The 28,000-nt window shown below is 41.6% G+C and overlaps 1 protein-coding gene across 3 annotated transcripts in view; it reads right to left on the bottom strand.

Annotated features, from left to right (window-relative positions):
* Positions 1-28,000, bottom strand: part of daam2 (dishevelled associated activator of morphogenesis 2) — a 114,822-nt gene that overhangs the window by 33,788 nt on the left and 53,034 nt on the right. For all 3 annotated transcript variants that reach the window (XM_070978887.1, XM_070978886.1, XM_070978888.1), the window contains exons 3-10: positions 25,981-26,070; positions 18,424-18,498; positions 13,104-13,198; positions 4,088-4,421; positions 2,918-3,028; positions 2,252-2,355; positions 523-589; positions 245-362 (exon numbers count right to left, since the gene is read on the bottom strand). In XM_070978887.1, the coding sequence (XP_070834988.1) occupies positions 245-362; positions 523-589; positions 2,252-2,355; positions 2,918-3,028; positions 4,088-4,421; positions 13,104-13,198; positions 18,424-18,498; positions 25,981-26,070 (994 nt within the window). The remainder of the gene's footprint in view (positions 1-244; positions 363-522; positions 590-2,251; positions 2,356-2,917; positions 3,029-4,087; positions 4,422-13,103; positions 13,199-18,423; positions 18,499-25,980; positions 26,071-28,000) is intronic.

Below are 28,000 nucleotides of genomic sequence, written 5' to 3'. Positions count from 1 at the left end.
TTCAGTTCAATATCACAAATTGGCTGATGATGTACACTCCGAATATGATCTGTAAATACATGTCCTATGATTTTTTTCCATGTATTTGAGGTTTTTTACAGACCTCAGAAAACCCCTGCATGCAGATTTGATATAGCAGTTACGGTGAACAACCTGCAAACACTTAACTGGTCCTGGAACCACATTCACACATTTGAACCTTATCAACCAGGCGAGAAACACCTCTTGTCATGCAGCTACTCACAGGGCATCTGCAGGCAGTGTTGAAGGATGGAGAGGAGGCTGGGGTAGGCATCTGTGTGGCTCAGCTTCTTCTTGATCAGCTCAAACATAGCACTGGCACTCTTAGTATCTACATGGGTCTGTTTGTAGAAACAACAAACCTTGAATTACTATTAAGACTGCCCATTGCTCAGCTTGACTTTGGCTCATTTGAGCCATGGATCCAAAGAAGTACAGGCACCAATATTAAGTTTAATAAGAAAACAGAGTTGTAAAGCTGAGAGGAAGTATGTTACTCACCAAATCAAATCTTTTAGCCAACTCAGAGTCATCCTCATTCCGCACCATCTCAAAGAAGTCCAAATGCCTGGACAGAGAGAAGTAACAGTACTTTAACAGAGTACTACACTTCCATTGACTTCCAACTGATTATTTCCCACAGTTTGATGATAACTGCTCGTAAACATGATTTTGAACTGATGACATCTTAGAGAAGGCCGCTTCAGAAAATGACTCATTGTTTCTTTTGGGGTCTCAGAGACTCCAGCTGTAAAATATGAAATAAACCTTGATTGTATGTGTCTCTCATTCACACAGCAACCTGTTTGAGGAGGTCTAAGATGTCCACTCTGCATCACCTCGGTCTTTAACTCACAATCATGGCAACCACTGGCACACTGCGATCATGTAGAGCTAACTGGAGAAAATGTGGTCTATTATCTATAATTATGATGTCCATGTGATCAGTGAAAGTACACATACCTCAAAATAAAGGATAAGAGAGCATAAGAGTTGGTTTAGTTATTAGCAGACATTAAGAATAATTATTGATATCAATAGTTGATACCATGACATCAAAACGTTGTCATTTTTTCCATGAACATTGGAGATTTATTTAGTGAGCGTGGTTTATAGTAAAACAGTTTGGTGCACTGTGGGCTCAGTTTTTGATCATTCAAAAAGCTCATGTGGAGGACAGGCAGAGGATGCAGTGCAGCGAGTCTGGAGTCAATTAATCAAAAAGCGTGAGAGGAGGCATGTTTCACCAGTTTTACAGTTTTTCAGAAAAAGTGAGTGATGGAACTCATAATCCTGCCAGCTCAAGGCAGCTGAATATCAGGCCTACATTTTGTTGAGTCGCAGCATGTATGACTGATTTATTATTAAACTTCACTGTTGCTGTAACGTCACCATCAGGACTAGTTCAGGAAGTCTGGCATAGGACTGGAACTATGTGCAGAATGTTGTTTATTTTCATGCATTGGAAGACAGATTTCTTGGTTGTTGGTAATAAACATTGACAAATGTGACATAAAAAGAAATATATAAGTGATCATGCACAGCTCACATAACATAACGCGTAATGACAATACTCACCAAGCGTCTAAGCCCAGTTTGTGTCAAGGGGAAGTGTTACCATTTGAATATGTTTCCATATATTTGTTAGGATCTTACAGACCCGTTTTCTCCCAGTGCGTTCTCTCCTACCTGTTGCCAGATTGTCCTGAACTCCTGGCGGTGTCTTGTTCAGTCAATGTGAGTACAAGGCTACGCTCTCCTAGTGAGTAGCTAATGTGAACTATTTTTGGACTGCCACTGTCTTCTGCCGCGTCGGTGCATGCCTCGCCTCAAACCTGCTTCGTCGGAGCTCCCTTAGTTCTTCCCTCCACTCCTTCTGAGTGCGCCTTTTCTTATTTCTTATCCATTCCTTGTGAGTTTTTGTTTTTTATGCATTTTTTGTTACACCATTTGTGTCAAAAAATGAAATTGTGTTTATTTTATATCTCTGTCTCTGGTCTGCATCTTTGGGTCCTAACAAAATTCTCAGGCGAGAATCATATTTTATATGAATATATATAGATATCGTTATTTTTCAAACATTAAGCAGTGGGCTCTGTTGGAACCCAAGCAATAAGGAAGTAAAGTCAATCTCAACAAAACAAAAAAAAAATTCTTTGTAGGTCTGCCCTGCAGAATTATGACTGAGGAGGATCATTTAATGGCTGTTTGCTCATTCGGCCACTCTCACCTGTCCAGAGTGGCGTTCTCGTGCTCTCTGAGCTTGTCAATGACCGGCTGGATGCCTAACATCAGGAATTCGTACCTTAGGTGAAGGCGGAACTCAAGGTTGTCCTAAAAATAAAAGAACACACAATGAAAGGATGATAGCATTTCTAGGAATCCACAGTGGTTATAATGAGACACCAGGTTTTGCACTGACAACATGACTGACAAAGATATTTAACAGGAAAAAAAGAAAAAAAGCTTTCCTGACTCTGTCCAAAGGTAACACAATCTCTATCCATCAGAGAGCTCTAGAGGTGCTGGGTGGCACATTTTATTATTGATGGTCAGAGTTTGGCTCGCTGTTTCTCCTCATTACCTCTGGTCTTTATGATAAACTAGCAAGCTGCTTACTGCAGCTTCATACCACAGAAACATGAGAGATGTGTCATTGTTCAAATAAGCACAAACTGTCTGATGAGATTTAGGTGAAGCATATTCTACATTGAAAATGAATCAGGGATGCATGATTGTAAGTAGTAAGTAAAATAGTAAGTAAATAGTAAGTAAAATAAACTACCCCCAACATACAAAAAACATCTATTTCCATTACTTATTTACTGGAACTATACCAAGCCAGGTTTTGCCTATATTTGCCAGGGTATACTCTAAAAGGTGTGGGTGTTCTGACCTCCCCAGCTCCAGCGTTGAGCACGGCGTTGATGAAGGACATGATGGCAGTCTTTAAGTTGACCTCGTCTCTGTAGCGGCCTGTACTTTTGTCCAGCTCATTCAGCAGTGTCTACATGATCAGGACATATGGGAAGTCAGTCAGCATGTGTATTTGATTTAAAATAGAGCTCAATGCTGAAATCAGACAGCAACAGGGCCAGAGACACAGGAACATGCCTCTGAACTGACAAGAAAGACTTGATTTCACATTGAAGGGAATCAGGTAATACTCCTCACACATACAGCACAGTTTGAAGGTGGACACCCAAGATCAGTGTCACTAATTCATCATCTGACCAAATGTGGAATATGGTCACAATCTGTCCTTCCTGAGTTATGGTGTTGAATAATGGCCAGAAAAGTGCTTCTGGGGAACATTATGGTGTCAAAGTGAAGTTGACCTTTGACCTTTTGGATGTAAAATGTCAACAATTCATCATTTTATGCTATGAGATGATTAGTGTATATGAAACTAAGGACAAGGACCTCCACAATTTAAGCAAGCAGCAAATATGGACTTGACCCCAGTCACAGAATCAGGATGCAGAGGAGAGATATTTGGTCTACAGCTGCTTTACTGCTTAGTGGCTGCACACTTTGTGTACACAGTTCGGGGATTCATTCAAAGGAAAAAAAGTTGCATACTGTAATTCCTGAGATATCATGTTCACAAGAACGGGTCGTATGGCTGGACGGTCATGACGGTTGCCAGTGTAGAGGCATAAAAAGGCTTCATAAGTTTGGAATCACTCAGCTCCTGTGCTGTTAGCTTAGCCTGAGGTGGTAGAATTTATCACACACCCTGGGGGCCATGTGAGACGTGGCTCATTGACTCAGTCCTGCTAGTCACTAAAGCACTACACATACCCTAACCTCCATAACTCTGGATGTCCTCACATGTCTGTAATATAGCCAGAGTGTTGACTTAACCTGAGGCTACCAGCCTGAGGTGCTGCAGCACAATGCTTCAACCTATCAAAATGACCACAGCTTGATGTATTTGAGCTTTACTCTGAAATGTTTTTGTTGTCTCCAGCAAAGGAGACAGCAAAAACATTCATTTCAAGTAAAGTGACACCTGTTTACACATCTGGACACTTTTGATAAAGAGCACTTCAGACTGCCTCACCTGAAAGCGAGTCCGTTCAGCAGCGTATTTCTGGTAGTGCGCCATGGCCTGAAGCACCTTCTTGTGTCCATCGGGGACCAGGCACACCGCCCCAAGGATTTCCAGCACTGCCACTTTGGTCTTGATGTTCTCCGTCCGCAGGCTCTGAGAGATGGTGTTGATACTCTGTGGGTGGGCCAGGACATGCGAGCGGCCCTGGGAGTTGTTCATCAGGGCCTTTATGCAGCCAATGACAGAGGTGTGGATGCGGCTCTCTGATGTCTCGTAGTCCATGCTGCGCAGGAAGTTGAGGAGGCATGTAAGGCCATCGAGCTCAATGAAGCGTGTGACGAACCTGAAGGAGGAGTAAAGTAAAACATGAAGAGGGTATGGTGACATGATGTATTACAAGTGTCAAAATACATTTTAAGGGACAAGCATTACTACAGTTAGAAATGGTAAATGTCAGCAACGCTTTAATGCATCTTTACATCCTGTTACATTATTTACAAGCTTATTCAAGTATTTCTGAAAAGATATGCTGTGTGTTTAGAAGAATAAAAAAGTTTGGGGACTCAAAAGACAGACACATTCAAGAATGAACAGGCTTAAACTTTTAGTCCCTGCATCTTACATTTCCCATAATGTAACAATAACATCACTTGGTTAGGCCCTCTCTGCCAAAGCACTCCCACATCTTTCAAACCTCACAACTTCAGCTTGTCATGCACGCTTTCTGCTCTGGTTTGTCTCCTTGCTTTGGCAAAGACAACCCTGATCACATCATGAGGCATTGTTTTCAAAGCTCCTCCACAACCACTGTTTTCCAAAGCTGAACAGGTACTGCCACTGAACTGAATGACAGGCAGGCCATGTGAACACTGAAGGAAAGCTTCTAGTGTTTCTAGTGAAACTGTGGGCTGTATTGTAAATGACATTCCCACTCAGTAAGATTCCTGATAGGCCTCATGAATGATTGCAAACAAATGAGGGCTTGTAGAAGGAGCGAAAGACGGATGGACATTGTAAAAGAAAATAAGGACAGAGTCCCTAAGTGGACAGGGAAGGACAGTGAGATTTACTGCTACTAACAGATAGATTGTTTTGATGTCAGAAATTCCATCCCCTCCCACTGCAGGCGTGGAACAAATGCTACGCAAAACAAGTAAATCATCCAATTATTATCCTGCACATTGAGAGCATGGTTTTTCATCCGCTCACACACACTCAGTCCTACAGCAGCACAGCAGGCCATCAAAACATGTCTCTGGTCAATTCTCCTGTCAGTGTCCTTGAAATTGTTACAGTCCATTCATTTCCTGGAGACTTACCATAACCATAACCACTACTTACCTAACCCTAACCCTTACACTAACCTGAACCTCAACTGGTCTTCAGTCATACCACACACACACACACACACACACACACACACACACACACACACACACACACACACACACACACACACACACACACACACACACACACACACACACACACACTTCACCTCATATTAACTCTGTCTGGAGGATCAGGTCCAGACACTGTCTGAAGTTGCCCTTTCACACATGTGGCATAAAACAGCATATTGTCTATGCCAGGCACATTCTCATCAACTCAAAATACATTTGATTAAGGTGTGCTTCCTGCATGCTCTACCCCAGCATCATCAACATCATCAGCTTGCTCATTCTCCCGAAGATGACCTGCTCTACACACATGGGCTCAATCGGACATTACACAGTCTTTGTGCTGAGAGCTGGCAGGTGAGGGCAGCAGTGCATGTGTGAATACAGCTAGAGAGATACAGTATAATCCTCTGATCTCCAGCAGCGCCTGGAAGAGATCAAGGTCACACTACATGCATGCATGAATGCAGTCAACCTTCCTTGAAAGTGCGTTGAAATAATAGAGAACGCACACAACCTTTCAGCAGACATGTGCTTCTTGTTTCAGGACAGACGCTGCAATCTCAGCGTCCACTCAACACAGAGGTGGTGAGAAATAAATCCATTAGATATGACTTAGATGCAATACAGACACTGGAACTAGAGCAAGGCAGAGCTGATCCAGCTGTTTAAGTTACACATCTTAGATCAGTGACAAGTCTTTGGCCTGCACAGAAGGCAGAAATAACTATATGCCTGTCTGTGAATTGCGAGGCCACCTCAGAGGTTTCATACTGAAAGAGAAATTAAGCTGAACATCCTTCTGATGTATGGAAAGCAGAGGGCGAGAGATGTTGTTCTTGGAGTCTGGGTTCAAAAAAAAGATTTTCAAAAGAGATTCGAGGTTTTGCTTGCTGCCTGCTTCACTTCGCTCTGTTGGTTTACCGACAGTTTGTAAGAAACTTGTGTACACACGCACAAATGCATACACATATACTATGCAACAACCCTATGCAAGTGCATTGTACAGGAGGGAGCAGGAGGATGGATGCATGCATGCACAAACACATGCATGGCTCCTCAAAGCACATTCAACAGTTACTAATCCGCTGTACTGTTCACAAAACCCTCCAGTGAGCTGACTACCAACCAGTCCCCCTCCTACTCCCCCATCTTTCATTTTCTCTCTACTTGAACCAATGGATCCCATCTCCTCTGACTTTGGAGTCTCCTCTTGTCTTCTATCCGCTGACATTCACACTCAGCCAAGTGGCATGCAAGCCTTTTTCTTCTTTTTTTTTTTTAGAAACAACCACTGCATACTTGAAAAGCCGCCTGGGTTGCATTCAAGACAGTGAGAGCTCGACAACTTCTGCATACAATATGAGCTCAGGCAGAGCTGAACAATACAGAGGCCGAGCCAAATATGCACACGCACACATGAAGTTCTTCAGACAGGCGAAAGAAAGAAGAAAGGAATATAACTCGGAATTGGACGAGACAACCAAAGTGACAGCGGGGTAAAGAATGACTGCAGTGTGTGCGCCAAAGATGGAAATGGAACATTAAGTTCACTGCTGATTAAACAGAACCCTGACAAACCTTTAGGGTTGTGTCATTTTCATTGATATAAAAAGTGTAAGACCCCTCAACCAGAGGCAGACAATACTCTAAATAAGCAGAACAGTGCAGAAAAGTAATCTAGATGTTAAAATCTAAATTCAGAAATTCATTCCAACACACTTGACTTTTAGAGGGTTTAGCTGCTCTGGCCAAACATTCTGCCTTTCTGAACTGTGGATGACCCACATGTGGCAGACAGTCGATGCCTTGCCTCAAAGCCTAACCATACAAACTTATCAAAGTGCAGCATTTCCATAAGCACACACACACATCCACACCCCCCCATCACAGTCAAGCAGTCATGTGCTCACTGCCTCTCTTCCGCCCTTCTTCCGTCCATCTTATTCTACTATAAAAGGGCGTGAGCGTGGACAAGGGCCCAAAAGGTTCTTCAGAGGTTCTGCTTTAAACTATCTGACTATGGTGTGTGAAGCGCCTGGAAGGGAAGTCATATGACATCACCAAAGTGCTCACTCAGATAAATTTAACCTGATGTGAGGCCCACAACTGTGGTAAAAGAAGAGCTGAACAAAGGACAACACACATAAAACTGACATACATACACACACATACACAGATCACAGTAAAATGCCTGGCTGAGGTGCACATCTGTGACGTGCTCAGTAAATCTTGGCATGGAGCGAATGGCTCTCATGGACCAGATTTATCATTAAACCTACAAGGAGAAGTCTTTGTCTGTGCATGTGTGTATGACTGAGACTGAAGTGGGCCATGTTTCCACAGTGGCTCCTGTGACTTGTGACTTGTTTATTAGGCCACAGGGTGGAAGTCAGGGGTGGAAGCAATGAATTACATTCACTCGTCTTTCTGCAACAAAGACGATTTTGTGTTCTTAATTTTTTCTGGCTATATATATGTGTGTGTGTGTGTGTGTGTGTGTGTGTGTGTGTGTGTGTGTGTGTGTATGTATATGTGTGTGTGTGTGTGTGTGTGTGTATATGTAAAGGATTATATGTATATGTATGCATCATATGTAAAGGATTTCTTGAAGCAACTCAAATATATTTGAGGGATTCTTAGTTTATACAGGTATAGCTCAATTAAGCAATATATCACGACAGGCCGTGTTATACGCTCATTATACCACAGCTAAGGGGCGTTCTTCGGCCCGATGCGTAGCGTATTTATTGCGTATGTATTGCTGTTATAAATTATTACCAATAATGGCAATATGAAAGAGGAAAACACAATAATTTTCATGTAGTTTTTAATTAAACAGAAATACTATCTAATAAAATAGCCCAGCCGTGAAAAAAATAGTCCCACCTCTCTGTACGTTAGCTCTGCATGTCGTCTATTCCTCGCCTTTTTTTGGGAGAAAGTCACTGCTCAATCAACTCTACCATTGTTAACCCTATCTGGAGGTGAAAGTTAACCTTAAACATGTGAATTCAACTAATTTAGTCTATTTGTTAACGTTGTCAAAACACCGCAACAACTTTTTGCTACCTACTGTAACAGTTTGTTGTCATGGATACATTGTTGCTTCTCAGCCCAGTAATGTAAACATGCAAGGCCCCCCCACAGTTAACTATGAGTGAATGGTCCGGAAGAATCCACCCGAAACCTCAATGAATGAGAGTTTTTTTTAATAGTTTTAGTGATCACTGACTTTATTAAGCCGACTATATCGCGGCAGGCACCAGGAGACGCAGCAGTGGCATCTGAATATCATGACTTTAAAAACACCAAATTACTTGCCTTAACGAATTTCTTTAGTAAATAATGTGAAGAATTGTAAAATATCATTTCCATGAGGACAGACAGATCACCCTATAGATCTCTAAGTGTCATAGTTGCTGTCAAGGTGCTGATCCTGTGACTGTCATTATACGGGAGCTGTCCGTGGTACTCTGCTATTCGACTCCTAATTACTCATTGATGCACAGTGCAGGATTTTATAATCTAATCTGGCTAATAATAATACGGCCCGTTGTCATGGAAACATTGTTGCTTCCCTCAAGCAGAGTGATATGCTTGATAAGGCTTTTTAGAATAGTAGCTGTGGTATACACTCATTATATCGCAGTTAACAGCCAATCAGATTGCCGGATTTCACCTTTCCATTTTATAAGGAACAATAATGGTTGTTGTTTGTCTGCATAGGTTAAAAAAAGGCTGCAACTTGATGCACCACCCTGCGACTATGCTAAGTGACCCAAATCAGCCACTATGTAGTTTATATTGTTTCTACATGTCTGTGTTTTATGCCTTAGTGATGCTTTGCTCTGCTGTTTATTCTGAAATAAAAATCACAGCTTATTTCATTTATGTATGCTTGTTGCACCCTTCACATTGTCTTATTGTTGTTTGTGTTCCATTTTTGTTGACATGATGTTGTGCAGTGAGTGCACTGACAACTTAATGCATTTATTTTGTAGCTTAAAGCTGTCCTTTGATGTAACAGTCCAATAATGCAACCCAGTCCACACACAAACTTTGCACGTCCCTGCAACTGTGTTCTTTGTATGTATGTGGTTTTAAGCAGGATATACAGTATATAGTTACGGCAAAAGTCAGCAGTATTAGGAATGAAAAGGCAGAACACAATGCCCTGTCCTTACACCACCTTTGTTCCTCTCTCCGTCTGTTTACTGCCATTTCAGCACAAACCTCCCCCTCAAGCATGGTCAGTTTCTTTACATCTAAGCCGACCTGTATCTACCTACCTGGCCCTCAATTCTCTTAACTTCCCCCTTAAATGCTACACTACCAAGGGGAGAGAAATCTGAAGTCTGAGAGAAGCAAAAACATTGTTCCATTGAAGACTCTGTAAAGGTGTGATAGTCCGCTCCCCCACTAAGGTATTTGGTTATATGTGAAAACAGATAGAAAGTTCACTCTCTGTTAAGCGGAACTTGTGAGAGATCTGACGGCAAAAATGTTTTGAAGGATAACATTTGCTGCATGTGGTAGTAGTGTATCGTCCAGTGGGCTATTGACACAGGAGCAGGGGGAACTGCTGCAGTCGACTCAAGTCAATATTCTTGCTGGAAGAGATCTGCAGAAACGATGCCTAGAGAGCTGTCTTGGGAAGCATTGCAATGCTCTGCTGACATGAACTTGGGACTTCAGTGCATTCTGCGCCAGCATGGCCTCAGTGACCTCCAGGAAAGCTTCATTTCCTGTCTTCCTGCAGTTATGTTCATTCGGAAATGACAGCGACTGAGGAGTATCATGTCTTAGATACAAGAATGCACACAGCATGCTCATCAGCACATAAACATCAGTGCTGATGTGAAGATAGGACAGTACTTATGTGAATACACTTAATGGTGTAGTTAAAATACCAGTCGAGAGTAAATATTTAAATATTTGGAAGCTAAATTAAAATGTTTGCCAAAAATGTATTTAATGTCACTACACAGCTGGCTGTAGCCGTTTGTGTTTGCATATTGGCTCTCACATACCCACTTGAGTTGAGACTCAGCTGTATTTGAGTGCAAACACAACCCCAGTGCGATGGTTCAAGCTCAATTTGACTAGCTGGTAAACAAAGCAATAACGACTAACAGAGCAAATGAGATAAGCTGTAAATAAAGAGGGACATTCAGTCAATTTCCCAAATTTCCCTCAATTATATGGCTGTTTATAATTTTATCAAATTTATATTTGAAATAAGGCATCAGGGCAATTAAAATGCTTTAACGATTCAAACTATAAAACAATTTCTGGTAAACAGCAAATGAAGTACAGTATCTCTCACAGCAAGAACATCCCTGCCTGCTGTCTGCTCTCACTGTTGGAGGCAAAGTTTGATGCAGTCCAGCTGCTCTGTAATGAAGCGCTGGGATCTTATTTTTGTTGCACCAAGCTTGTTGCCATCTGTCTACTTGAGTTCACATTGTCTACATTACCCACAATGGTTTTGATGTTTTAAAGACAACAGGACTGATATGCTTGCATTGAGATGTTGGGTTTTCCATGCCAAGAGGAGAGCATAATAACAATATGAATAACAAAGTTTATGACAAGGAAGTTTCACTGAAGAAAGCAGAAACACAGCATGTCTCAAAAAGCAACAACTCTTAGTGAGCTGGTGGACTTGCATTACTATATTTATCTGTAGAGGACAAGAATACTGGAATTTACCAGATTTGAGTCAGCAAATGAGCCTCCATGAAAAGCCGTTTCTTCTGTGGGACTAACGCTAAAGTCCGATGTCTACTTCTGATGTTGGTGCCTGGTGCAAGTTGGTGCAAAGACCAGCTCTTACTTTCTGCTTTTCTCTTGGATAACTCTACCTGGGATGCACCATTCCAACTTTCTCTCCCCATCTGGTGTTTCAACGCTCCGTATTTGGCATCTTGTGCAGAACAGGTTAAGATCATTTCATATAAGCTAACATGAGGGGAGGGATTGTTGTGAAGAAGAGTCTGAAGGCCATTGTGTTTTAATGACTATAACTAGAGGCAAACTCATGCAATGATATCATGACAAACGCATTTGTAAATGTATTTAATGTGGATGGTCGTGCCACATTTACTTAATGTGCTTAATAAGGTTTGATTGGTGCGTGCCTTCTTAGATTTTCAATGTGAGAGGGAATCATGGTAAGGCTGGCATGACAAAGAAACTACTGTTTATACCTTGAAATGAACTTTCTGCTTGTGTTAATATCACATTCCATACACACACCGCAGAACATATGATCTAAACATGTCACCTTGTCGTTTCAGTGGCTCGTAATCAGCCTGAGTGAAAGTGACAACAGCGGGTGGCTTGCTGACAATGTGCTGATTTGTGCGCTCTGCCTGGCACCCTGCATGCCCACCATGTGTTTGGGTCCTGTGGCCCTGCAGAGCGTGCTCACAGCACAAGGGCACCTCTTCACAACCAGGCCCAGCTGCCTCTAAGTAATGCCAGAGGGGAGGGGGGAGGGAGGCCATTTCAGGCAGGCATCCAAAGGCAGGCATGAATCAAAAATGAATACAGACAGACACCACCATGTCTCACAATGTGCTGCCATAAAGACATACAAAAGACTTGCAAACACAAGAGCACAGAGGCGACACAAAACGGATGTTTAGGTGAAGCTGACGGCCACATTAAACCACACAATTCCCAGACATTTAAGCTTTCAAGCACAACGTGGTCTTTTTTGCACGAGCCACCCATTTGTTACAAAGGCGAGACTTGGAGGGACATGAACACAGTGTCCCTGAACAGCCACACTCTGTGGGACACACATCACTGCTACAGTACTTAAAAATAAAAAATGCTAATGAGCAATAACTCACTCTGTGAAAAGTATGGGTGCAGGTGTATTGCTGAATCGTGTTGACTGAGTCATTCCAGCCATGTTTAAGGAGGGAAATGAAGCAAACTTGAATACAAGGAGTTCATGAGTAAGACAGAAAAAACCTGCAAACTACCAGAATAGCGCAAAAACAAAAACAAAAAACAACCCATCACTATTGACCTGAAGTATCTGAAACTGGGTCAGGGTAGTTATTCTCTCTTTCTATGGAGTCAAAACCAGGTTTTTATAACGTCCCGTTATTATCGTTAGAACTGTCCCAGCTGCATAATGGTAAATGGAAATATTCATCTCTCACTCATCAAAGTCCTGAGAAAGGTTTGTTTCTTAACCCTATCTTTTTATTGAGCATAATCTTACCAATTCATGCCAAACTCACCTCAACTAAAGGAAAGTTGTCCTACATTAGAACAGCTTCTTTATTCTGTGATTATCCAGTGGTTTCTTACTGAGATCTGGGTACTGCTTCACCAGGGTTACCAATAAAGGAATATTGTGTGTGATGTTTTGTCGGTGGAATATTCTCTCCTGACCATGAATGTCTGAAATTTTTGTCTCCCTCATTTAAATACAAACTAAAGGGGGTAAAAAACTCTTATATCCTTAATTTATCCAGGCAAAAAGAACTAATCTTTTGATTTCAAAAAGCTTCCTTGTGAACATTATCATTACAATGATATATCAAATTGATGGATTACTTGCAGCAGAGGAACAGTGTAGTTGGACAGAGAGACTCATGTACCTCATTGGCTGAGTCCGAAGTGCTGTCTTCAAATCTTCCACCACTTTGTTCCTCATTTCCATTTCCTCCTCATCAAAGGCAAACAGGGTCTGCATCTGTAGAAAAGGTAAGAAATTAAATGAAAATGGAAGTTAATGGAAAAACAACTGATTAATATTCATGAACTTTGGCTTTATAGTAGGTGCCATTTGGAGAGCATTTGTATTTTTCACTTTTAATTATGAGCCTTTCATTGATTCTACTGGGTAAACATGAGAACGATCATCTTTATTTGGCAGCAATGAAACAACAACCTTACATATTTCTTCCTTTTTAAAAGTAAATGTGTTTGTTTCAATTAGAACGAGCACCACAGATAATCAGAGCCTCATTAGAGGCCTAATGATTCAGGCACCACAATTCAAACAAATCAGGTGTATTTTCCTCCCTTCCAGTGACATTTTTCTGTTGAAGAACTGCGTGAAGCTAAACAACACACCAAAATAAGTCATGCAGGCAATTAGCAGCAATCAAGCTTACAACAAACAGAATGGTGGTGGCGTTAATGCATTTCTGTATCACTTAAAGGCTCCCCTCAGCAACACCAGAGCTGCTGTGCTCCCATCAGTCAGGGCACAGGGCTGCTGTTCAGCCTCTCCAGGCTTTTTCCATGGCACTTCACTGCCAAGAGCTGAGGTTCAAACAGTGTGTGTTTCAGCAGTTCAGTAAGCTAGTCACAGTGACTGCCCTTTCATTTGCCTGAAAAAATATTAGCTTAAATGTGACCCTGTGTTCCAATCTGTAAACTCTTAAAAAGGCATACAGGTCAAAGTCGGATGCAAATATTCCTGGCAAGACACTTTTTGGATCAACAGCACCTACATAGCTAGCTCAAGCACCCATGTTTGACTACTTAACAACAGCTCTGTTCTGTCCGGTGTGTGAGAGTGTTTAATCTAGAAACGGTGCAGTCAAAACATCCATTGTGATGACTTAGCCTCAAGTCCAGATGGTTCATGGCCTCTGCCAAGAAGTAAAGACTCTGTCTCCTGTTTGTCTAAACGAATATGTTCATAGTCAATGGGAAGTTGGACACAACAAGTGTTGCAGAGAGTGAATGATTTGGTCGTGCTGCTAGCCAGTTCACCGTGTCAATGAGTCTAGCCAAATGGCTCCTTCCTACATCTGCTACTCGTAAGCTCAGTCTAACCTGTGGCCAACAGGCACATACGGATACTATTATAGCCAGTTGGTAAACCAGCAGAAGGTACTTCCCTAAATTCTTATTATGGGAAGTGCCCCCCAGAGTCAGAACTATGCCTTCAAGGTAGTCATCAGTGCCTCGTTAACTGAGTGAATGATGAGCACAGCTCATCAAAAACTTAATTTGGATCATGTGGGTCACTGATGCACCAAGTGAAAAAGAATTTGGTCAATAGAAAAGGCAAACAACATTATTTTAGAATCATAAAACCTTATTAAGGTAACAAAATGTTTGCTGAATCCGAGCCATTATCCTGTTGTTCCTATGTGGCTAAAAAATACCAAGTAAACTGAGTGGAATCCAGCAATTAGAAACAAGCAGAATGAACAACTTTCAAACAAATTTATTGTCAATTGGGTCATTTTCTGCTATACTGCCACAATCTTTTCTCCTCTATTGCATTTGGTTACGTGTGAAAATTACACAAAATGATATTACTAACCCACTGAAATGCAAACAACCAACAATGAAAGCTGTTCTTACATTAGGACGGGAGAATATATTTCATAACAATAGCTTTATGTCTATGGAACTTTTCATTGGACTTTGATATTTGTAACCCACAGAGGACAATCCACAAATGTGTACCATGATCCACAAATATTTCACTGCCCACAAACATGTAGGGTTTTTTTGTGTTGTTTAAAGTCATATCTCCAGAAATATTTTGTAAAAAAAAAAAAAAAAAATATGCATAACATAATATATAAACATAATTTCACTTAAAATGATCTCTGTTGTAAATGTAAATGTAAAGTGATATATGTAGGTATCTGTGGATCCATTTGTACATGTGGAGAAGTTTTCCATATTTAATTTCTCTATTTTGGTTTGCATGATTTTGTTTAATTCACCACAGCTGATCTGTAGGAAAACATCTTCAAATATTAAGTGCATTTAGTTTGTAAAACCTAGATCATTGTTATGTGAAATTAAAAATGTGTGTTTACAGAGTAAGTTATGCATATTTGCTAATCGCTCTGTGTTTTTGTGGATATGACTTTGCACAACACAAAGAAAAAAAAGTACATGTTTGTGGACATTGATATATTTGTGGCTCATGGTACAAATGTGTCTTCTGTGGTTTACTAATATTAAAGTCCAAAGAAAACTTAGAAAAACCACATTTGTCAAGTTGTACAGGAACTCGAGCATTTTCAAAACTAGCAAACGTGAGCTAATAGAGCTGCAGAACAACTGACAGCCAGCTTGTTAACAATCATGTCTATTTAACACCACAGCTTAGCAATGTAGATTGTCAGCTGGAAATAACTTCCAAATACAGATGATGAGGGTACAGTGTAAAAATGAACAGATAAGACATAGTTTAAACCTAAAATAACTGTTTTTCGGCCACGTTGGGGCAGCAGAAAGTTATGAATCAACACACATCATCTTTTAAGTTGACATAGCAAACTTGTTTCCAAACACTTGCTTATTCACATATCCAGCAGTTCCAGAGCAACATTCTTGTTCAGTTGAAGTCATGTTTCTGGTCACCTTGTAAAGTCACATATTTGCTCTCCTTGCACTCAGTTTTTGGTCTCTACCAACTCCTGATGGAAATATCTTACTCCTCAGCTGCTAAATGCTGCACCACATACAAAATGCAAAATGCTTAATGTTACAAACTGATTTTGTGGTTTAAAATCTCCAAAAATGCAGCAGCTTAGTTCAGCATGATTCTTCACATCATTGGCATACAGTATAAGAAGCTCTTCCTCTTGCCTCCATGTATGATCTCCTTTTCTATCCAGGAAGGAAATCTGAAGCTCAACAAACAAGCTTGGACACAGCAAGGCAGTGAAACTCTGGTCAGACTCACGAGGACATTTGTGTGATCAGTCTGTAGTTGACCAACGACAACACAACTCTGACATGGTTTTATGAATGAACATTAACATGCTGGTTGTACAGTAATCTCTCCAGGCGGCAAAGCGAAAATGAGCTCATCTAATAACTCAGCTACTGTAGAAGGGCTGCCCCTGGTGAGCTGGCCCGGGAGCCAAGACATGAAGTCATGTACAAGCTTTAAAATGTGCTCTTGTCAAAGTGCTGTCTGGGACACAGTGGTGGAGAAAATGGACGACTGATAGTGGGAGTGAAAAATGATTCATGAAGGGGAGGAAAGCGGTCCAGTTATGGTGAATAAGAGAGACTGCCAGTGGGGCTGGAACAAGAGACAGCTTGTGCAAAAAGGGGAACAGACACAGTAAAAATATCCTTCCCAACAAGTTATTTCATCCATTACATTTATAGTATAGTCATACATTTTTAATCTCCTTTATTCATGCAAATCCAGTTCTGCCAGTGATGTAATATAATTTTATTTGCTTATAATGTGAATACATTTATTTTCCATTGCTTCATTTTCAAGGGGATGTGTAGAACAAGGGAAGAAACTGCAAGAAAGTGGAAGTGCCTGACACCGAACATCACAGAGGCACTACTACAGCATTGAGCCACTGCTTTTGTCTGTTTCTTTGTCTCCATGCTTGTATTACAGTGTTTTGATTATGCATTTTATCCTGAAACTAAAGATAGAAATACATTACAAATTGTAGAATTAAATGTCAATGCTTGTCACAATAAATGAATAAACCAACACTTTAATTAAACATTGAATTACATAACTATCTATTTATTTCAGCATTTAATCATATAATCATTGATGTATTTATATATTTAGTTTCAGCCCTTTAAACCCTCCATACTAACCATTTTATTGAGATGTAACAAAGCCTATATGTCAAGATGAGTCAGTTAAACACACACACAGTGTGGCACACTCACAACATACACTACTTCTCTGTTGGACCCCTGAGCTAATTTCTATATCCTGTCATATATTTTGATAAACTTTGTCATATATCATATTATACTATCATACTGCACTGCTACAACAACTGTATCTCCCCTCAGCGGATCAACAAAGCTCATCTTAACTCTCAAATCAGCACTTTCTCCTAACTATACTATAATACAGTGAATGTGTGTGTGTGTGTGTGTGTGTGTGTGTGTGTGTGTGTGTGTGTGTGTGTGTGTGTGTGTGTGTGTGTGCATGCTGTCTGTCTGTTTCTCCTCAACATGAAGCTCAGGTGCCGGTGCAACATTCACAAGCTCATTGTCATTCCTTGTGTGGAGCTAGGAAACAAAAAGCCATAAAAAAAGCAACGTTCAACGTGGGCTGTTGCTCCAGGCGCGTTTGCCGAAAAACAAACAACATGGCAATAAACATGTTAAATGCCATTACGTTTTGGCTCTATGTTTATGGTGGTCTTCAGTTATGGTTGAACAGTGATCTGATCCAGTCTGGAAAGACTTGTAAATGTTGGAGGAAATGTTTGTAAAAAAGAGAAAAATCAACCAAGTGGAATGCTGAAAAGGTCTTCCCTGATGTGAGAGGCTCTCTCTGGAATTTCAAGACTGTCTTCACTCATACTTGCTAGTCTGTACAGTTCATGCTTACATGTCATGCTTAAAGAGCCCCTCTGAAAACGTCATGTTTTATGATCTCCAAACATTTGGGGGCCAACTTGTCGTCTGTGTAAGGACTCGGGGTCAGAGGTCATTGGCGCAAAGTGGTCAATGACCGAATGTCCAATCAAATAATGCAACTCACATAACAGCAGTGATGTTTAAAATGATACTGAGATCATGGTAGCACATAGTTTTGTGACGGTATCGTGCTGTTTTTATTGGCAGCCATACTGGCTAGAAATAATGAATATTGTCATCCTGGCTTTGCTCCGTGTCTTTGACAGTCTTTCCCACTGACTGAACTGCTGAGTGTCTAAATGGTCTGTTTGTCATCACAGCATGTGTGAATGCTGGGGTCACAGCGAAAGAATGTGGTCATGCGAATATAACAAGCAGTCAGCAGGGAGGAAAATAAAGCGAGCCAAGAGAGTTTGAGAATGAGCGAATGGTGACCTCTTGGCAGTGGCAGTCGATGCTTGGAGTAAGTGAATTACACTCTAATCAGAGAAATTAAAATTGGCAAGAAATATTGATTGATCTGTGGATTTCAACAGAGGGGAATAAACACTGTGCTTATGTGACATGAGTTTCACTTACAGCAGCCATGGAGTTGATGCGGTCAATGTAGTAGTCGGGCCAGCTGGTGGCCAGCTTGTTGGGGTCCTCTTGCTCCTGTGCATGGACAAGACAGATTGAGTCATTTTACAATCACTCAGAAAGTGTTAGCTGCATCCCACCGATCTGCAAAGACTGTGATACAAATCTTAAGCACAAGCAATTGAGCATAATGTTGAAGCTCTTGCTACTCTAGTGGCTGAGGCCTTGACCATCCAACACTCTGGTCAAGAGTTAGATATCTCAACAACTACAAACCTGATTTTCAGGAAGCTCTGCGGGGATACTCTGGGTCCCCTGAAGTGGCCTTATAATCACACCTAACTGCCATTTACTTTGCGGTCATTTCTTCAGCTTGACATTGTGTGTGTTAGCAGATTTGTTGTTGGGAGGGGGGGTTATTACCCTAACCACTTAGTATTGAGTGATGTATCTGTTACACTAATGCCATCTTCAGTTGACACAGAACCTGCAGTAGAGTTGCTTGGAGCAGTTCATGTTTTTCATATTCATCAAAGAAATAGGTCAATTTAAGAGTTAAGACTTATTTCAACAGCTGCGTCAAGTTCAGCCACACTTGTTGCTTTTTTTAATTAATGTAGCTAGCTAGCTCCGTAGTAAGATGACATCCCCATTTACAAGCCTGTCCAACACTGATCATTTTTGTAAGTTTTTATCCTTAATTAACTCATTGTGCAAGAAAAATGGTCAACAATGGTCGTTTCTAATTTGTTAATGCTAAGTACTAACTTTTAAGTATTCACAACCATTCATGCAAAACAATGAACTAAACATTCCCAAAGTTCACTGTAAAAGTTTACTGCATGATCTTTTTTAATGTCCCGCCCCCTCCAGGCTGTGGTTTGTCAGTTTATGAAAAAAAAAACAAAAAAAAAACACTGATGAGCGATGAACTGATGAACAATTTGAATAAAGGTGCCTGATATAGCTAAATATCCAACCAACCAAACCAACACTTTGCCCATCTTACTGTAGTCTGTCTCTCTGCTTCAGTAAAACCTTGACTCACAGCTGAACTGGTATTGCTGGGCTCAATAGGCTGCTCTCAGCTATGCAGGCTCTTTCCAACTGTCCAATGTTAATGTTATCTATACTCAGCTGTTCTTCTTCTGTCAGCATCACTGAGGACGGGGTGTCGTCCTCATCGTCCTCCTGACACTATCCCTGATGTCCCAGAGGAAGTTGTTCTCTGGGTTATTGACTAACTGGCTGAGTGTTTGATAGTTGGAAGTGTAAAGTGTTAGATGTCTCCACGCACACTAAGCGTAAACAACACTGATGTCTGACCTGCCATTTTCCTTTTTTCATTCACATTTACACCAACAGATGTTGCTAGTGAGCTTTCAAACCAATATTTCAAACCAGCTGTCCCTGTAGTTTAAAAAACATATTAAAAATTGTTTACATGAAAAAAAAAGAAAAATTCCAAGATGCTTAGGCCCAGCAGGGGGTCAAATTAGGCATTAAACTGGTGGAATCACAGGAAATCATCAGTAGGACTACATCGTTACTTTTCACCAAAACCTTCATGGGATTTGATGAAAAAAACGGGGCTTTGTCCTGTTACCATGCTCGCCCTGAACTCTATACATCATTTTCAGAATATTTCACTCTCATAGTTTCATATCTCCACTTTCCGCCTTAGCTGTATAATTCAGCATCCACCTGAAGACTTAATGGCTCAGGCAGTCCAGTCAACAATTAGCGGGGTGCAACATCTCAGAGTTGCCTTCTCTTGCCCAACAAGAGAAAGAAGAGCTGCCCGGAGCAACGAAATGCACTCCACAATAGTTTTCAAACAGCTCTGCCTGAGATCAATTTGTCCAGGCCAATTCGAGGAAGCGTGATGCCACGAGCATTCAAAGCACAGGGGAAAACAGAGAGCATGTCCCTCATTCACATCTGGCCTTGTTTAGCCCAGTGTAGAGTACTGGTGGAGCGTTGTTGTTCTTGTTACTGTGTGCACGTTGGGAACTGGAAACTTACAGTATGCCACTTTTGTGCAGAATAGGATAGTTTTGCAGGATGAGTTAGAGAAATGCTTTGTCAATACGTTAAGTGTTTTGAAAATCTCTACATATGTGGGTTTTTTTTGTTATTGTTCTTAGTCTTGTTCCTTCTTCTCTTCTTTGCTTTTATTAATTGTGTTTTAATTATCCTGTATGGTCTTACTGTTTTTATCTGACCCTTCTCCTGTAAAGCGTCTTTGAGCATTGATAAAAGCACTCTACAAATAAAATGTATTATTATTATTATAGGTCAAAACACTTGGTCCAAAAATTAAAAAGATATTCAAAAAATGCCTATTTTTTCTATCAATGTGGTGGAAAGGCAGGGCCCTCAACTGAAATGACTCTACGGCAGACCATAATAAAATAAAGGAAACATTGCATGACAGTACATATCCTTAAAATAATAAGCATAGTCTAGAAGTTATTACAAAATGCTCCATCGACAGATTATTACTGAGATTGCCAACTAAACATGTTTAACAGCTAAGTTTCATACAAGGACATTCAAGCTGCAGCTCGAGCTCCTTCAATCTCTGTGTTTCGTCTTGATATGGAAAATCAATACTTTATGGAAACCAGTCCCTTCATTTGTAAAATGTTGCTTCAGTATTGACATGCTGGCACTGCAAGTAAAAGCAAATGTCCTTCTTCTGTTGATTAAGCCAGACATACTCCCTTCTGGGATCAGGCTGAAGTGACTGGCCCCAACATAAAATCCCCTCATTATCTCAGGTAACTCAATGAACTTCAAGCCTGGGCATAAAAATGAGATGCAGAAAGAGCAAATCCACTGATTCATAAACCATAAACACTCAAACAGCTCCACTTCATCTTTTTTGGGTTTGAATATAAGGTTGGCCAATGTGGATTTCAGTCCTTGTAATGAACGCTGTTCCTGATCTGCAACACTCAGCGCCAGCATTTGAGCTCCAGCTAAAGAGCTAAACTACAACAAAAACAATAGAACTCACTGTACTACTCAGCTTGTGTTCAAGCTGGCTGTCGTTTCCACTATACTGCTGAAAAGCCGGCGAAGCGATGCCAGACAGATTCTGACGCTGAGATTAACAACTTAACTGCCTCTCTCTCTCTCGAGCTTCAGCTGAATTACAACTGCCACCACGCCCTCAAAAACCAAGTCCAAGGCAACATTTACTCTGGCTGCTTCATGAGCCGGAGTAAAGTAGTCCTAGTCAAATCAGCCCATACCCTTCCTGAATATTTGTCCTTTTAATGGAATTTCAAGGGTGAAGTGATGGTAAGTATGTTCTTGTGGGCTGCTTTCTGGATCAAACCATTTTGGGAGTTAGTCACAGTTGTTACTAAAATCTTGGAGGCAGACTCCAAAAAGTGGAGCCGTTGAAAGTGAAAAGTGTTAACAGCAGGCTTTGATATGAATGAGGAGAGTTCGTGTTTGTATGTGTGCACATGATAGCACTAAACACTTCTTTTGAATACAGAGTGCTCTTCTGCTAATGGCCCTCTTTTAGATGAAAATACTCCAGTCACACACTCTGCTGTGACAGTTTAAGGTCAGCACCTTTATACTATCACACAGTTACACACTGACTCTGCGCTGGGCATTCTCCACATCAGGTGACGTTTAATATGATTGACAATGCAAGTTGCAGCAAAGGGAAACAGGAGTCCTCAGCTTCTCATTTTTATCTGTAAGGTGTCATCTCATTACAACCATCTGCTGAGGGACATGTTGCTTCTCTGAAGACCCAAACAGAGGACTAAAGCCAGAGTTCAAACATCCCTGTGTGTTTGGCAGACTACAGCACTTGCAGAGGCATGTGGTGAAAGAGTAGATGAAATTACATATTTCAGCCCCCCTGCTGTTATGCAACAAGCCCTTTCAAAGATTTCAAACCTCTTAAAAGGGTCCATTGATGATAATGACTGAGCTCACAGATCGGAAGAAACCTGTACGCATATTGATTTCAAGTCCAGCTTTCAGGAACTAGGACCACATTAGTCTCAGTGATGGGAATAAAGCACACATGGCTAATAATTTAATATTTAAGCTGCAGCCAAGTGAAGAAAGGCTAATGTGTGTGTGCCAGCGCGTGTTAAGCATGTCAATGGCTTTCCACTCATGGAATCGGAGATAATGCTGAGGATGACCTGTAGTTGTGTGATTTCGGACAGAAAAACGATATTATGCAGGAAATCCCCTGTTCAGGGAAATGTAAGATAGTAGACAATAAATCATTGCTAGTTTTGTCAGTGTTTTGACTCTGATAAAGGGTCCATACTGTGTGATCATGGGCTGAAAACACAGTGTGATGTGTCAGTGCAGCGCTACTAATAGGAGTCAGGAGACTCTGTTTGGCTTCCAGCACTGAACGATTATCATGAGCTATTAGATGTTACACTGTGTTCTCTACCTGGGTAATGCTTGCAAAAACAAGCGTTCACACACACATGCACACTCACCCACAACCACCCTCACTCACAGGCAGGAATGTAATATACTATACAGAGATTTAGTCATGCCATGTCTGTTTCACTTGTGCACTAAATATGTATACAAGACAATCCTTCTCCAGGGAGGCTGTGGCTGACTGGGTGGCTGAGATCAGAGATGCAGATATGTTTGGCTGATGTAAAGCCAGAAGGTCTGGGCCAGATATTGGAGATAGTCACGGTACACAGAGACCATATTTACACTAATTTCCTTACATAACTGCTGACTGGAATTAGCAAGACAGTGCAAGAGGATCAGTGTCTGGTAGACAAACTAAAACTGCTATTCTTAAGCCAAACTACTGAAGTGCAATTTTGATGATGCGGTGTAAATGATGCAATTCAAGCAAAACGCCTTAGTTTACATTCACTTCATTCATTCAGGCTTATAGCGTTTAACTCTTTGTTCGGGAGGTAATGAACGATGTTAACAGGAACTCTTGTAGGGACAACTAGAAAGCACAATAACCAGATATTCTTCCTCCGGATTTCAGGAAGAAACCAGTGCAAAAAACCAGAGTAGTTTCTGGACCTGCATTCATTAGGTGGCCAAAAATCCAACTATAACTGGACAATAGTGGTACTCTGTGTCTGTGTAAGTAGCCAATTGTTAGCTAAGTTGTTTGCCATTACAACTTTATAAGAATACTAGGTTGTGTGTCTGTCAATTCGTTTTCTTCTCAAATCCGTCTGCCCCCAAATGCAGAAATTGAATTATGGTGATTTAACACAAAGATGCAGAGAAGCCACTTTGGGTAAGACTTGTCTCGCATAGCCAGACATGTCTCCACAGCACTGTGTCAGTGCTGGACAAAGGTCTGGCTGCACCCATCATCATTGTGCTGTCAGTGGGAAATTTTATCATGCAATAAAATGGCTAAATCTCTGCTAAATCAAAGGTAACCACTGCTAGCTGGTTTATGTGCGTGCGGTTAGCGACCAGGTAAGGTTTAGGGTGACTTGCCATTTCCAGCATGCTGTTGTTTCTCGTAGCGACAGGGATTTTGAAAATTGTAACACTTGGATAGCTGAAGGGGAGAAGAACTCTACCTGAAATAAATCCAGTGAGTCTGATTAGGGTAAGACCGAGCGTAGATGCAGGTGGTTTTATTAGTTTAAGTAGTGGCTGGATTTTCTCAACCTACAAAGGAACATTTAGTTCTTCAGTTTATGTGACATAAAGATAAAAATCACTAGAATGGGGAGAATACGTGGTTTTCACTGGGCAGCGAAGCACTGGGACTGGCAAAGCTTGGGTGGCTTGGGGTAAGTGCACTGGCCAGTTTGTTTAGCAGGTGATCAAAGTTAGTTTGCCTCTTCGTCATGCCCTCAGTGGCTCCCTCCAAATGTTATCTAACCACAACAACTGGAGCTGTCGCCTGGTGGGAGGAAACAAGGGAACCAGTGTTTGTCCCTGACAGGAGCAGCTGAGGGGAAGTCTGCTGTCCTGTGCTCTCCATTCAAATCCCTGTCATGATGTCGGAATAATCTGCCAGTGTGCATTTTCCTGCATATATGGTTGTTCATGTCTGTGTGGGCATGTGCATGTGGGGGCCGTATTCATTCCTCCCCGCCTGCATACTCACACACAGACATGCAGGTTATTATCCGATATTGCACACCAGTTTTTTTTCCTCACTCTCCATTATGCCGCCTCTCTCCATGAATGAGGGGTTTGTTTGGTTTTTCCTCCAGCTTTCCGCGGCGCACTGCTACCCCGGTTTTGCTCTGTGTTTCCTGGCCTGGACATACGGCTGCTTTTTTCACCTTAGCCTCACAGAGGAAATAATTTCTGACTGAGTGATGGGGGAGGAACGACAAACTAATATATCCTACCTCTGAACCCGCTTTAGGAGCACACTGCAAGCCATTTTTGTTCAAAGTTGCTGCCAAAATTTGTTTGTAGTACCTTCTACTAAAGTACAAAGGGTTCTCATTAACATCAGTGGTTGCTTTAGTGAACTGTTCAATAAGTGATGTTGCAGGACTACTGAACTTGCACTTTTTATGTGGGTTCATATGTGCAAATGCACATTGTGCCCACACTATGAACTCCACAGGCATAGCACACTGCATGTCTTATGGTTATCATTATGCATTAGAAGAAAGGTTTTCTCCTCCTCTTGTATTATTTTTACCAGTATTACATTTCATTGTAAACTGGTGTGGTGCTCCTGCTTCCATCCTCGCCTTGACATCCTTCGAAACACACCACAATTCCACTGCTCTTCTTTTTGCTAGTAACTCAATACTGGCCTGAATACAAGTACAAAGTTTTACACATGCAGGTGCACACACATGCGTGTGCACACACAAAGCGGTGTGTGTTTACTCCATTTTCAAAAGGCTGTCAGAGCCTATCATATCAGCTAAGCTGAGCCCGCATGCCTTGGAAAGAGAAAGGAGGGGTCCGATCCTCGTCCTGCTTCAAGCACAAAACCCTCAGCCAAAAAAACAAATTAGCAAAGAGACACAGGGGAGGGATTATGACTATTTATTCAATTTGCTATTGAGTGAGAGAGGGGGGCTGAATTCCCCTTTTTCTCCAAACACAATGTCATTTCCTGGAGGATATTTGAGACACGCTGAAGAGTATGAAGAGAACGAGAGTTGTTTTGGCGAGAGGGAAGGGGTGAAGGAGAGGGCTAACCAGAATGTTCCTGTGCTTCCATGGTATGTTGACAATTCTTAAGCAGCACAAGAAAACTGCTTACTCCAAAATGGGGAGGGAGATTTGGAGATTGAGGGTCTCGAAACAGGGGCTAGGGGTGCATTTGTGTACTTTGTGTATGTGAGTGCACGTACATCATTGCCTGCAAAACACATTGTGCAATATGTAGCTGGCATGACGTGTGTATATGCAGAAATGACAGGCTGGAAAGGCTGAAAACTGGGTTCCAGTAAGAAGCTGCCCTTCAATAATATTTATTACTGACAGTTTAGCTCTGAGCTGTGGGTTCAAAAAGCCAGCCAACTGAGGGCCAGCCAGAGACTGAAGCTCATGTACATTTAAGCAATGCAAAGATCAACTCACCTTCTTCTTGCTGCAGTAGATCTGCCATTTCTTCTCATCAGGCAGAGCGAACATGGCTTCCCTGTTCTTATCTGTCAGGTCCAGCTCATCCTGCAACAAGAGGAGAAGCTGTTTTATCCACATGCTGTGTTCATTTCTCAACCAGTGCTCAAACTGTTCTCCCAAATTTGATATTAGAAAATGATTTAGATAGTAGCACACCAAGGATCAGAAAAACAATGATTAAGAAAAAAATGATTTCAAGTAATGAGAGAGAGACATGACTGTAATTATCCCATCCCCTCAGGACACAATCCCACAATCCCTGTTGTTTTGTTCTCTCTATATAGTTATAGGCATAGAGCAAAACATTCGAGTAGTGACTGCAGATCACTGGGTGAATCCAGTTTACACAGTAACATTTGAGTGTCCAACCTTCCCACTGTCTGAGTGAAAACTGCTCTCCGCAGACTACAGAGGAGTGTTTTAATATTCACTGCTGCTGCAGCGCTGCTCGGCTCAATTCCTCAGCTTGGTGCAAGGAACCTCCTGCACCTTTTGAAATGCATATGAGACCAGGAAATGGGTCTGTGTGTGCCAGGGAGGAAAAGTAAAGTCTTGGAAAAGAGTGATGGATAAATCAGGACTGAGGGCAGGAGGAGAGAGATGCAGGAAAAAGACAGAAAGAGAGATGTATTCATAGAAAAAGAAGGAGGAAGGAAGAGAAAGGGGCTATGGGAGTCTGGAAACGGCTATGCACAAAAAAATAAAGGAGAGGATGAGATGCTATACAGCAAGGGCTTTGTACTCAAGCTCAAACTAATCTCATCATAATGGTTTTGCTACCATGACGTCAGCTAGAAGTACCGGGCCTCCTGGGCCCCCCAGAGTGAAGATGGCTACCAGCACCAGCCAGAGGTGGGGCCCCTTAAAGCCGTCCAGTAGATTCACAGGGTTTGTTTTCTTCCATTCAGCTGGACAGGGTGGGCTGAGGTGGCCCACATTCCAAGTATCCAACACTATGAAGAATGACATCATCTCTCACCCAGTGCTATCATGGGATAACCAGCACCAGCATTATTGTGGCTTTGGCAAAAAAGGAAAAATGTGAAGGGTGTGAACTTCAAGGGGGTCTAATGCAGATAGAACCACAAAGAGGCTTTAGAATCTTTGATCAAAGTGTTTTTCATCTCAGCAGAATGAACTGCATGCTCACACACAGAGCTGATCATCCAGGGTCTACATTAGCAGCTCCAACAAACGCATGCAGCTCTTATTAATGACCCTGTACATTCTTAAGTGTCCAACAGAAAGCTAGCTATCACATGGTGACAAAACATCCAACCAACGACTCTCTGTCCTTCAATCTTTGCAGATTTCAACTTGGATGCGACCATGATCCTCTCTCCACATCCCCAGGCTTAGAAAGTGAGGAAGAGAAGCCAGCTCGTCTCTGGCCTGTTGCCTGGTCACCGGGTCAAAGCCCTGCTGTCCAAGCTGCTGCTGTTTGGAGGAGCTGATACTGGGAGCTGGTGGAGGAATCAGTGAGAATGAGACCCCAGGATTTGAAGCAGATGGGAGCTGAGCCTGCAGCTGATCTCTACGCTCCATCCCCCCACCCCCCCACCCCCCCACCCCCGACTCCCTGAGCCGCTCAATTAAAGGTCTATATGGAGGGGAGTGAAATGACAGGAGCAAGTCAGCAAATGAAAATGAGGATTTAGGTGTCTGAGACACAAAGGTTCAACAGTTTAGGGTTTTTTTAGAATTTCATTCGCAGATACAATCCCAATTCCCAAAAAGTTAGGACACCACGTAAAACAGAAAATAGAAGGCGATCATTGGCTCATCCTTTTTGACATATACCGATTGAAAACAGTTCAAAGACAATATATTTAATGTTTTACTTCACCAAATTCATTGATTTTACAACACATTTCAAACAAGATGGGACAGGAGCAGACTGGGAAAGACTGGGAAAGTTGTGGATTGCTCCAAAAACACCAGTTTGGATCATTCCACAGGTAAACAGGTTCATTGG

This window comes from Chaetodon trifascialis, chromosome 14 (genome assembly GCF_039877785.1).
Source record: "Chaetodon trifascialis isolate fChaTrf1 chromosome 14, fChaTrf1.hap1, whole genome shotgun sequence".
Taxonomy (NCBI): domain Eukaryota; kingdom Metazoa; phylum Chordata; class Actinopteri; order Chaetodontiformes; family Chaetodontidae; genus Chaetodon; species Chaetodon trifascialis.
Note: the sequence above shows the minus strand (reverse complement) of the source record. Positions and strands in the feature narration are given on the sequence as shown.